Below are 13,236 nucleotides of genomic sequence, written 5' to 3' on the forward strand. Positions count from 1 at the left end.
GCACTGCTTGAAAGTGGAGCAGAACTGTCCACAGCTTAGTGCCACCAATGAGCATTCCTCAGTGGAGTGAAGGATCTCCATCTCCCAATCTAAGAGCAAGAAAAAAAAATCCTGAAAGTGATTCCACACCCATGGCTTGGGAGACAAGCCATCAGTGAAGCCTCTGCCATCTGTTTAATGAATAACAGGCGTTCAGAGGCATAGACACGAGAAAATGTATTGGGTTGAACTTTATTACTCTGCTGAAAATAGCCCATCCCTTTGTGTGCACACACAACTACGCTTGGAAGGGCAGTTGCAGTATATTTAGTGCACTAACTATGCAGTTATAGCAGGAGTTTGTTCAGGGAGGCAGCTGATACAGCAGAGCTATTTGCCAGAGCACAGCCCTCATTAGGCTGCTATTCCTCAAAATGAAGCAAAAAGAAGCGCTGGCACAGTAACCTGTACTAGGGTAATGAGGAAGATCAGCTCATTCACTGCAGCAGCTTCTCCGCAATTGTTTATACTTTCATTAAGAGCAATAGGTTTACCCAGACACTCACCTCTGATGGTTTACAGCACAAAAAGAGAGAAAACACACCCACAACCTCCAAGTTATGGTGTCTCATAAAGCCACTGGTAACCAGGAGTGTCTTGCATAAACATTTCTATTTGTACACTCCAGCATCCTACCCATAGGACCCATTTGTTTATCATATCTTCTCTCTTCCTCACTGTTGACTTAAAGAGTAAGCTATGCAGTTGTCACTTCAATCTATAGTAGAATGGAAATTCAGACTTAGCAACGCCATCCTGGGGATCTGCAAAAGAACCTGGTGCACAAGCAAAGTGCAAAATAAACATCATTCAGACAGCTGCCTGGTTACGGCAGCCGATTTTATGAAGAAATCAAAGTAATTTTTTGTATCTGCAATTCCAAAGCTTTCAAATGGCTGTTTTACCCAGATGAGGGAAGTGATAGGGGAGCAATCTTGAAATCCTTCCCCCTCTCTAGGATAACTGAGAAACTGCATTGCCACGAAACTGGTCCAAAGCATCCCCCACAAATTCTGTCTTAACATATCACCAATTATGATTTTGTTTTTACTTTCCTTTCTCACTGGTTTTGTAATGACTTATCTGGTAATAAGGAAAAAACTTTTCAAAGTTCTCAAATGGCTGAAGTGTTGCCTCTCAATCAGAGAATATCCTCTGAAGATGGAGAAGGAGATGAGTAATTCAGAGAGCAGTAACTACCCACAAGCTTGGGAGAGCTCTATGAGAATACCTGAGCACAGCATAGCTGCAAACTTTGCCGCAGGCAAGAAAAGTATTTTCTTGCTATTGCGGTTTCTCTAGGCTACTTGACTATATCTATCCTAGGGCAAGAACCAGGTTTTCAGGGGATTACCAACTGAATCTAGAAAGTATAGGAAAAGCTGCAGTACTTGCCTCAGTACTTGCTTGCAGTACTTCTGCTCCACAAGTATGAAACCCAGTGAAAGTTGCATTCCAGTGATGCCACTGTGTTTTGAAATGCGTAGGAAGAAAAAAGTATTTTCCCCCACACCTTTTTCCCAGATTGCTGGTTAGGAAGTCATTCTGCTTTTTACTGTGTGCAGAACCACATCTTGCGTATTTTTGTTGTGTTGAAATTTGTAACAACAAAACTGTGCTACTCAGTCTCATATTTGCATGGAGTCTACAAACCTTAAAATAAAGGATAGCTAGCTTGGAAGTATCAATGGACACAAAATGACAGCATCAGCATGACTGGGTCTTTGCTTTGCATGCTCAGAAGGTTTTTTCAGGCTATGCAGTTTTATGGCTACCACGTGTGGACACTGGAAAACTGGCAGGCAACCAGCGAAGTCCCTGTTGTCCAGCCATAAGCCCTGATGCTCCTTCACACATCCAGGACTCTTTGTTAACAAGTGTTCTTGTGACACATATATTAGTTTTTGTGAAAAACTGATGTGCACAGATGAAATAGGTATAACGGGAACAAACGCAAAAGAAATTATCCTCCAAAATCCCAAGCTAACGGGATTTGCTCAGTAAATCCTTCAGTAAAACAGCAAGGATAAGAAAAAAAGATTACATTCTGCACTCCTCATTTCCTACCTTGCAAACATGCGAAGATCTTCTGGATTTTGGGCAGCAGGGACATTAAGGATAGCTTCCCGCTCATGTTCCAACAAGCTTGCTAGGAGATTCTCTGTCATCCTTTTATTTAGGGGTGAGTCCCCACCAGGTATCAACTCAGCACTGGAATTATCCATGCTAGGGCTTGTCAGAGTCATGTCATCACTACTAGCTATCAGGGGAAGAGAGAAAGAGACACAGAATTTTTATATTCCTCAGCATAATGATGCAAAGATTATCAATTCAGGCTGTTTCTATGTAGTCTTTCCAAATAATCCCTTCAGATTTGCAGAGCAAACAAAGTGGCTCTCGAAATGCTACAAGTATCTGCAATTAGTCATATGACAACACAGCGATTTTCTCAATGGTAAAGTCAAATGTTTCAACGAAGTCATCAATTTATGTGGAAAATTGTACTTCTGGAGACTATAAACAGTCCATAAAAAACATCTGAAAAGAAAATTCCCAGCCAGCTCTGCTGCAATACCGTGAAGTGGTAACATGAAAAGCCTAACAGCACAGAAGGTGGGAGCAAGCAGAAAGAAAGGCCAAGAAGCAATATCCTCTTGTGAGCAAGCCAGAATAAGCAGATCGCAGACTTATCTGACTAACGTTCCAAGATTTCTGCCCTAATTCATGGCTTCTGTAAAGCTGAAAGTTGTACAGAGAATGTCTCTTGATATCCAACCTCGGTGGCATTCTGAGAATGCTGCTTGTAACAGCACAGGCAGGAAAGTTTGGGGATTTCAGCATTGTATCTGATTTGTGCTCTTGAAAAAATGCTTTCCTGGAATCACCCTGAAGAATGGCACTGCGGAGATTACAGAAATCAGGAGACATAAACAGAAATCAACCATCTGTAAGAACGACAGCTATCTTTGCATCTCCTTAGGTGGCTCTACAGGCCACAGAAACCAATGCTGTTTGAAACAAATTTTCAGTTTTCTTCCTCTCCTGAAAACCAAAGTTCATGTAGTAACAGCAGTGCAGCCAGAGGAACATGGCCATTACTTTTGAGTGCAGCAAGGAAGTTACTTCGAAAAAATAGAGGTACCTCTGATAAAAATATTTCACATAATCAAATGAGAACTTGGCAAGTTACAAAGCACTACTTCTTTTTAAAAACAAGAATTTAAGATCTAACAGCCCTTAGGACTTTCACCAATGCCCAGCTCTAAATTTAAAGAAGGGCTGGACCTAATTAGCAAGCACTCCAGCAAAGACGAGTTGTCTTGTTACCAATGCCTGATTACCCTAAGCATCGCTAAGGGAAGCTCTAGAAGTGGGCTGTGGTCTGAACAGCAGAGAAAAGTGTGCTCATACTTGGAGAACCAAAGCTGAGAGCATTGGGGGTGCTTAAACTTCGGCCTCCAACTCTAGCAGTAAAGGGCATGTCTTCATCTTGGGTTCGGAAATCCTCCTCATTTGGTGGCACCATCAGACAGACATAAGTGTGAAGCTGAATAAGAAGCCGGTGTTGGAGCATCCATATCACCATTTGAATGAGCTGGGTCTGCAGAGTAAGAAATGAGGTATTAAACACCTGTGAAATAAAACACAGGAGGAAAACAATGTACAAAGGTTAGGCTTTGTGACTAAAAGTCACGAGGAGAAATGCTTTCCACCCCACACAACAGTTTTATCTCTTCTCCAATCATAAAAAGGTGACCAGGCACACAGGTTCATCACATCCAAAGCCTTTGTGGATGCTTAGGCTGTAATCAAACCTTTAATGATCACCGTGTCTTTACGCAATGCTGACCACCACAACCAGTGTCCTCAAACGAACCAGCCCCACCCCCTTGCCATAGCTCTAGCACCTGCTATGTTCTAGCAGAGCAGCTGAATGCCCTCACCACATAATGCTTCAGCCATCCAAATGTAGCCATACAACCCCACCTGGAGCTGTTCAGTCCTCTTTTAACAAAACAAGTTTAGTAGGTGCTAAAAAAATAGGATAGTTTTCCTTCTGAGAGACCAGACATGGAAAATGAGTCAACCAGATGCAGGCCCCAATGTCCATGGCCAAACAGTGTGAGCCCTGAGACCAGTTTGCTGGTTTGTACACAAGGCCCACTAAAATCAGTAATCACTGAAGCGTTAATCTCTGAGCCGTCAGATTAAAGTGCAGGTTCCCCTAGAAAGCCAGGGAGAGGGCAGGGTGATAGGGCAGAGCTGAACCAATAAAGACAGGTGCCCAGAAGTAGGAGCCATTTGCTGTCAGATGGGAAATTGCTGCATAACTATGGGAGAGACTCTGGAGATCAGAGCCATGCCAGGACTCAGCGATACAGAAATAGCACTAACAGCAGCAGAAACCTTGGCAAGAGACAGCAGCCTGCCACTGCCAAGTAGTCCCCTCTCAATGCAAAGGGTTAATATCCCCCATTTGCTCGCCATCCCTCTGCGATAATAGGACAGGCCAAGCTTATTAAGGCACCTAGGTTTTTTAGGGTACAGACAAGCAAGAGTTCCAAAAGCACCGAGCGATGATGCTTGTATTAAACAAACATGCATAACACCTTTGTGTTACAGTAGCTGAAGACCTGCACAATGTCCCCAGAGCGATGCTGAAAGCAGTGGGCAGAGTGAGGGACAAGCATTTGTAGGTTCTTGGCATGGCCTATTTTCAGGAGTTTTGGAGGAGCATTCAAAACACATCATCGTGTCTGAATTTCTGCACAAAAAGCCTTTTCATATCACTGCAGGCAACCCTTCCCATAGCTAACGGCTCTGAAAACACTGATCCACTGACAAAAGCTGTTTGGGGATTTCATAGCAACCAACACTGTTTTGGTGAGAAACACATGCAGAATGAGCTCAGACTCTGAGAAGGAAGCTAGCTCTGCTGTATTAATCATCAGGATAACGGGCCAAATCTCAGTAAAAGCCCCAAACCGAAGTTCATCAGCTCACATAATTTTCCTTTTTCCATAAATCTTTTAATTCTCACTTCCTCCTCTGCTACCAAATCACAAAAGAAACATCTTCTGTTTGCAAACAGACTCACACCCTGTCTTTTCAGGGATTACCACTTTTGGGGGTTGAACGGATTTTAATTTTAAAACATATTATCTGGGACTGCCTTCAAAAATATCTTTTTCAGAAAAGCCATAATTCATTTTACGTGTTTAATAGAAAATCTAAGAGGAAGGTTGGCAAAAGATACCAAATGCATAGTGTTTTGCTAACATCTGAAATCAGCCTGGAAGAGCAAGGAGGCTTACTCCAGTGATTACATTGCTAAAAACCTTCCTTCCAGATGCAGGCCTGGATGGAAAGATGTCTCATATTTTACTTAAATTTCCAACCTGTTGGCATGCAGCAATGTCTGATTAGCTAGTTTCACATCAAATGAAAGAGGTCTGCACATTTCACAGCACAAAATAACCCTGGAAAAATCCAAGGCAATTCAAGGAGACAGTAAGACAGGCTCTACCAGACCTGCAGAATCTGCCGGGTAGGGCCTGACCTAGACCAGCCTCCACTGGTCACCTTGATGGTTTCGTGAATTACAAAAATAGCCAGTTGCTTTCTTTACAGCTCCATGTGTGTGGAAAGTCTTATTCAACACTCTCTAATTCTGCATACACACCTTCACCTCTACGCTCTTGTGCAAATATATAGAAAGCCACCTCTGAGCCAGCAGCTATGGCTCAGCAGAACAAGAAGCCAGGCAAAAGTGGTGTTACAGCTTTACAATCATAACATTGTACAACCAATGACTGCCAAATGCCTTTGTGCCGTAAGTGGAAGAGTGGGAGACTGGCTGAGACTAACCTGAGAACTAGAGAAAACTGTTCTTCCATATTGAAGTGAGCCTGAACAATCATCCCTAGATAAGAGAGAATGATGATCATTGACAGTTATCGATAATAAGCTGGGCTTCAGCGGGAATTTGGTACCTCTTAAAATCTAGTCCTAGAAAAAAGCCCAAGCGATGCAGCTGGCATCATGCCCAAAACGGCGTGCTTTGTGCCATCACTGCAAATATGCCTCACACCATTTCAACTTTTTCCAGGTTTAAACCTATTTCTTACCAAAAGCAGCAAGTGTTTTCACAGATAAGGTCTAGCAGAGGTGGACACCAGGTGCCCACCAAAGCCGTTCTATCACTCCCCCCTCCTCAGCTGGACAGGGGAGAGAAAATATAACAAAGGGCTCGTGGGTCAAGATAAGGACAGGAGAGATCACTCACCAATTACCATCACGGGCAAAACAGACTCAACTTGGGGAAAATTAACTCACTTTATTACCAATCAACCAGAGTAGGGTAATGAGAAATAAAACCAAATCTCGAAACACCTTCCCTCCACCCCTCCCTTCTTCCTGGGCAAAACTTCACTCCCGGATTCTCTACCTACCCCCCCCAGCAGCGCAGGGGGACGGGGAATGGGGTTTACGGTCAGTTCATCACACGTTATCTCTGCCACTTCATCCTCCTCAGGGGCAGGACTCATCACACTCTTCCCCTGCTCCAGCGTGGGGTCCCTCCCACAGGCAACAGTCCTCCACAAACTTTTCCGATGTGGGTCCTTCCCACAGGCTGCAGTTCTTCATGAACTGCTCCAGTGTGAGTCCCCCACGGGGTCACAAGTCCTGCCAGAAAACCTGCTCCGTGGGCTCCCCTCTCCACAGATCCGCAGGTCCTGCCAGGAGCCTGCTCCAGCGTGGGCTTCCCACAGGGTCACAGCCTCCTTCGGGCACCCACCAGCTCCGGCATGGGGTCCTCCACGGGCTGCAGGTGGTATCTGCTCCACCATGGACCTCCGTGGGCTGCAGGGGGACAACCTGCCTCACCATGGTCTTCACCACGGGCTGCAGGGGAATCTCTGCTCCGGCGCCTGGAGCATCTCCTCCCCCTCCTTCTTCACTGACCTTGGTGTCTGCAGGGTTGTTTCTCCTACATGTTCTCACTCCTCTCTCTGGCTGCCGTTTCTGTGTGCCCCGCAACTTTTTTTCCTTCTTAAATATGTTATCACAGAGGTGCTACCACTATCATTGATTGGCTCGGCCTTGGCCGGTGGTGGGTCCGCCTTAGAGCCGGCTGGTATTGGCTCTGTCAGACATAGGGGAAGCTTCCAGCAGCTTCTCACTGAAGCCACACCTGTAGTCCCCCCGCTACCAAAACCTTGCCACACAAACCCAATACAAATATGTTCTGCTGCTTGTCCTTCTGAACATGAACACTGAATTAACGTCCATTCTCCATCAGCTCCTCTTGAACTCTGATGGAGCTTACAGAGAGGTCTGCAGGAGAAGAGGCTTCCTTGCACCATCTGTGCTGCGCTGGCTGTCAGAAATGCTCTTCCTCCCATGGAGATACAGGGTTATCTTCATGCTTGGTGTCAGCCTACTTGATTAGCTGGGCTCCTTGCTGAAGCCAAAAGGGCTGGGAGTAGCTTCCCAGGTGAGGGTACACTTCAGTCCCAGGACTGCCTCCACCCACTCACTCATCACTCATCATCTGGCATGGTGGGAATCCATAGCCAGCCTTTTTTGGCTGAAACACCAGGACCATGATGGAAATATAAAACGAAACATTTTTTGTTGCTTAATTTAACTACCAATCAACTCTAAATTTCATCCATATTCCTTTCGTCCTTCCCGTCCCCCCATGCTGCTTCTTTCCAGTCCGCTGGGGGTGGGGGGGTCCTGTCTGCCACACCATCTGGAACGTTCCTGCTGGCACAGATCAGCCGTGGGCATCCCCTTCCTCTCCCCACCTCATGGTGCAGCAGGCCCCAGGCAAAGTTAGAGCGTGTTGTCATGCAAGGCGGCATGGAGGGCATTGGTAACAATACATTGCTTTGTGCTTATTGACAAAAGCAGAGAAGATGTATTAGCTTCTGAAAACACGGGCACTATACATGTCAGCCCATCTGGGCAGTTTGGGACAGTCAGAGGAAAGCTCATCCCCAAGTCTTGGAGGGACAAGATTCAGCATTCATTATTCTCTTCCCTCTGGGAACCAAAGGGAGCATTTGTAAAACTCTTGAGTAATGTGTTAAATAAACGCATTTTCTGCAAGGATTCTTTAAGGCTGTTTTCTTTCCCAGGCCTAAAAATCCAAGGAGAACGCCAAGATAACTGGGACCAGCAACAGGTTCAGGAAAGGGAAGGGAAAACAGCAACCCAGAAGCACTCAATCCTAGCTTGTTTTCTCACTACTTGAGGATAGACTCTTAGTTAAAACAGCTTGTCTTGCCTAGCAAAGTATACGAGCCCCCCTTTCTCCAGTCTAGCTATTTGACACATGCACTGTTCAAGGACTGACTTGAGAACTAAGGGCTGCCTTGGGTCAGTAGGACAGCGCCTTCAAAGTCACTGGGGTAAATGGATGTTTTCTGAAATATATTACCTTTATAATTCAAACCACGCTGTTTTATGAAAAACAGATCAGCTATTAAAATTTCTCCCTATTTTACAGAAAACAGACTCTGAAGACCCCTATTAATGTAGGACAAAAAATTAATTGTCTAATATTGCCATTTTAATCATTAGGTAACAGCTTTGAATTCTCAGCTTAACCATTCCCTCCATTTAGGCCTATAGAAAGACATATTTTTTTAACTTGCCACACTAAAAAAAATCCTGATTTTATACCTAGTCCAACTGAATATAAATGCACCTTAATACTACTTCCATACCTCTGCCAACAAAAGCTCCTGTGACTCTTAATGCCTTCCAGATGCCCAGCAGAACAGTCCCATTTGCAGCATGTCTCTCAGAAGACACAACTGCCTATTCAGTATTTGCATGCAGCTCTCCTCCCACTCCCATCCCCTGACATACTCGCTCATTTTCCACTGAGCTGTTACACAAAGCACAGCACGTTTTCCAGATACATAAGGCAGAGGCCTCATCTACTGGTGCCTTACTCCCAACAGGATGGCCAGACTTATTAAAAGTGAAAAAATCAAACATATTTTGTTCAGCAGCAGCTGTCATACTTTCCCACCTGTTTTTTTCCGCAGTTATCCTAGCCCCATCAAGGGAGAGTTAGATAACTACAATAATAATAACAATGTGCATTATGATAAAGAGCTACTGTAGTGAAGGGGATGCAGGGAGGAAATGGGATGTCTAATTCACCTAGGTACACTCCTTCTACCTTACGGGGGAAAGACCCTCCTGCTAGGCGACGTTTGTTCCTCAAGGCAGCATAGAGAGATGTTACAGCTTCTTCTGAAAGATAGACTGAGGCCATAATGCACGGATGAGGGGAAGCCACAAGCATTATCCCTTTCTCTTGGTTTGCAAAGAAACTTGCAAACCCAGCGCAGAGTAGCTGGGTGAAGAAACTTTGATATTGTACAAAGAAAGCCTCGCTCTGAGAGCAGATTAAAGCATTCCCATGCACCAGCTACAGTGCCTAGTACACATACTCTGTCAATGAATGTGTGCTGACCTAAAGGTTTTAGGTCACCAAGTGTTTCCGTGCTTTCACAGGAGGTTATGAAGCTGTGTGCACCACACTGAACACCACCAGAACTCCACTCTGGTGTGCTCTGCGGCCACATCAAGGCTGTGCCACACACGAAGGGACAGCACAGGGACAGGAACCAACAGTCACAGGCAGCAGAAGGAAGGACAGCTTCTCTGGGGTCAGGGTAGAGGAGACACAAACTGCTTCTTTTCCAGTAAAAACACTGAAAGGGCAAATGAGTTTCCCTATTATATCAGCTGGCAGGATCTCCTCACCCCATGGCCGCACCCTGGTGAGACCCAGCACCAGCAGCATGAGCTAAACTGGTTGCTGTTCAGGACAGTCCCAGGCTGCATTGGATTGCTGCAAGTCCAGGTGACACTACACAGCACAGTGGAACTAACAGACAGCTCACTGCCATGAAAAGGGGAAAATAGCTTCTGCTTTCCTCACTGATCCCCAGCTGCAGAAGTGCCTCCTTCATTCTGCACCAGTGCTGGCACTTGCTGGATCTCCCCCTGAGCAAATTCCACCTGCTAACCTGGCAGAAAACTAATGCAGCTGAAACAAGTTAAGTGAATAGAGTCAAGCTGGACAGGAGCCAGAGCTCTAGCGCAAAGGGAAGAGGGAAAGGAGGAAGGCATGTGTGCACACACCTGAGAGTAGAAGGGAAAAACAGGCTGTCCTCTCAGCAGCACTCAGATATCGTTAGATCAGCTGAGCTGTAGGCGTAGGCTCATCCTCATGCTGCTGCAACACTGCTATCCAAGCAAGGCAGGTTAAACAGAGAGAAAGGGAAGCTAGCATAGAAATCACTACACGAATACCAAAATCTTTTATAAGCACCACAGAGTTCAACTGCAGTTGAATATACTGCTTGTCATCACAGGCAAGAAAAGAGATCAAGATGACAGGCTCAGGAAGAATTCCTGTCTCTAGCACAGGGCATGGCTGAGAGCACTGGCAGTCCTGGCAGACACCACTCGCTGGACGTCTCCTACCTACTTGACAGGCACCAAAAGCAGAATGTAGACATGCACTCCATCATTCAAGGCAGTCTTGTCCTTGTCCTTGCTCAGGCTATCGCAGGTTGTTTGTACCTCCTACCCGCCAAAAAATACCACAGCACCCCAAGTATAAAAATGCCAGTGTCACATTTTTTTCATCTACCCAAAGGAATGGTGCAATTCCACCCATATAACAGTAAGCTACCAAAAATAACTTTGTCCTCTTTCAAATCAAGCAGTACGACTTTGTATAAAAACAGGAGGAAGGGCTCTTTAACAGCTTTCCTATTTTGTATCGTGGATTTTATTAATGCCTTCCGTATTCTCTGCCCGTCCAGAAGCACATGCCAAAAGGAGGGAGCCAATCCCATGCTTAAGACAAGAATCAAATGGGATGGATGCCATGAGACAGTAACAGTTTCTGCCAAAAATACAGCCCTTCCCACAGTACTGACCTTCTAGCACAGATGACCTTCAGAAATACAGAGACAGTACAGTCAGCATGATGAAAAGCATAAGATAACAGACTACTAGTGAAAATCTTCAAAGTTAAAAAAAAAATCCACATCCCCTCTTATGTATACAAAGAACAAAATTACAGTGAAAGGTCCCAACTTTGTTAACTTTTTTCAAAGGCAAAGCAAATACAATCTGACAATATTTACAGTTCAGAGTACAGCATCTTTTATCACTGCACAGTGGAACAAAAACCCACCCACATTTAATCAGATTATTGCTCTATCGACTAGATCTCTGCTAATTACAATTGGAGCCTGACCACTTCAGGACAGGGATTAGACTCATCTCTCTTCAAAGGCTAGTTCCTAACAAAACAATAATACAAAGAGTTCTACATAGGTAAATCAAAGTAGAAGAAAATGTACTGATATGAAAACATCTAAAAACTCTCTCTAGCCTAAACTCCCCCAAGAACTGCCATGCTTAGCTTTGTCAAAAAGAAGCTCACCGTGACTCAAAACAACCCACCAAGTGTACGGTGGTCTCCATCTTCATGTACATGTCTTGCCAATGTGGCCCCGAGTCTTCTGCAACCACAGTTCTCACCTCCCCTTGTCAGACCATAGAAGGTACTTCCATAGCTTTCACAGCATCATCTTTCATCCTTCCATACAGGCTGAAAGGATGATGAAAACAAGCCGTGCCGTTGACCTTTAGGACCCCACCACAGACAGGTGAGCATCAGAGAGAAGGCGCACGCTCCAGAAGAGCCATTTTAGCCCTCCAACAGCTCTGGCAAACATTGATCACACATTGTTGTTTCAAGGCATAACTGCAGCAGTAAGTGGCAGACTTTATTTGTGTATTTTAAACAAAAGTAGGACGTCTGAGAATAACCAGAAATATTGAAGGAGAAGTATTAAGGCAAGTAATTAATTTTAAAAGGACTACTGAGAATAAGAATGCCTGCTGAAGCTACTGCAGCTAGAATAAAATTAATGCTATTAATTCAGCTTCAATTTTCAGGACGCTGATTTGTCTGTAACTACAATGAAGTACTGACAAAAAACAGTAAAACTGCTCTTCCCCTGACTCCCAAGGTGGCAGCTGACCAGTACATACTATTGGGATTAGACGCTACATCATTACTCGCCTTTATCTCTGATCATAATCTCTGCCAACCTGTAATTACAACAAATTCTTCTCTCACAATTGTGCCTGTGTGCGCAATTGATGTTAATCTTCCAGGTATTTGAACAGTGGCTAAATTCATATAGCCAGCAAGTCATCAAAGTATGAAGGCTAGCAAACAACACTACAAGAAATCAGCTAAAGAAATCTGCCTATGCTTCTTTTGCCACAGTGTGTTCAGAGGTCCAAGCTGCTTCATCTGGGAATACAACAGTGTCAGCCAGGAGACCTCACATTATTGGGCTCTTTCTTGCATTTTACCGTTCCCAGAAATGCCACAAGCCATGATCTATGCATAAGCAAAACAACAGCTCACGAATCCAAAATCCATATATTATTATCCCAAATCTGAACATTAAAATGCTGATGCTGTAACACATGGACTTCTGTTGACTACATGCTGAGTCTACTTCCTCTAATGGCCTTTCAACAATTCCAGTTTCATAGCACAAGCTAAGTGACTAGACAGTTTGCTTTTAAAACCAGATTGTGAACTTAAAGCAGATGGAATATAATAAAATCAAGTGTGATTGAGAGGAATCCACAAATTTACACTCAGCCCTACTAATTTATGACAGTTTTCAACAGACCAAATGGAGTTTCGGTCTTCCCTACTATATCACTCAAGGAAAAGAAACATTCTGATTTTTCTTTTAGGATTGTGCTTTGCTAGCACAGAGCATCCGCACAGCTTCACCTTGAACATCCCCACAGCTTTTTGGCATGCGGATATGAAACAACAAATCATATGGTTGGAAACACAGTAATTGGCAATTTCTAAACCTGCAATAGCAGGTTCCTGACTAGGTACTCCAGAAGCAACACCATTCCTTGTTCTCATTAGTAGGAGAACGCGGAGCTCTTGTACACTCCCCATCTCACCTCCTGAACAGGCGGTGCGAGCGGATTCTTGAACTCTGAGAGTGACACTGGGAGGGAGAACTTGGAAAGCATCGACGGCAGGTTGTGGCCCCGGAACTGACAAGAAAACGCATCTGCTAATGGAGAATAACTACAGAAAAG

The 13,236-nt window shown here is 44.5% G+C and overlaps 1 protein-coding gene across 11 annotated transcripts in view; it reads right to left on the minus strand.

Moving 5' to 3' along the window:
- NPRL3 (NPR3 like, GATOR1 complex subunit) overlaps positions 1-13,236 on the minus strand; it is a 46,192-nt gene that overhangs the window by 3,062 nt on the left and 29,894 nt on the right. For 7 of the 11 annotated variants that reach the window (XM_052773200.1, XM_052773201.1, XM_052773191.1 and 4 more), the window contains 3 exons: positions 13,096-13,225; positions 3,451-3,670; positions 2,107-2,299 (listed from right to left, as the gene is read on the minus strand). In XM_052773200.1, the coding sequence (XP_052629160.1) occupies positions 2,107-2,299; positions 3,451-3,670; positions 13,096-13,225 (543 nt within the window). The remainder of the gene's footprint in view (positions 1-2,106; positions 2,300-3,450; positions 3,671-13,095; positions 13,226-13,236) is intronic. The other 4 variants (XM_052773199.1, XM_052773197.1, XM_052773193.1 and 1 more) reach the window with 1 other exon arrangement.

Source organism: Harpia harpyja, chromosome 21 (assembly GCF_026419915.1).
Source record: "Harpia harpyja isolate bHarHar1 chromosome 21, bHarHar1 primary haplotype, whole genome shotgun sequence".
Classification (NCBI taxonomy): domain Eukaryota; kingdom Metazoa; phylum Chordata; class Aves; order Accipitriformes; family Accipitridae; genus Harpia; species Harpia harpyja.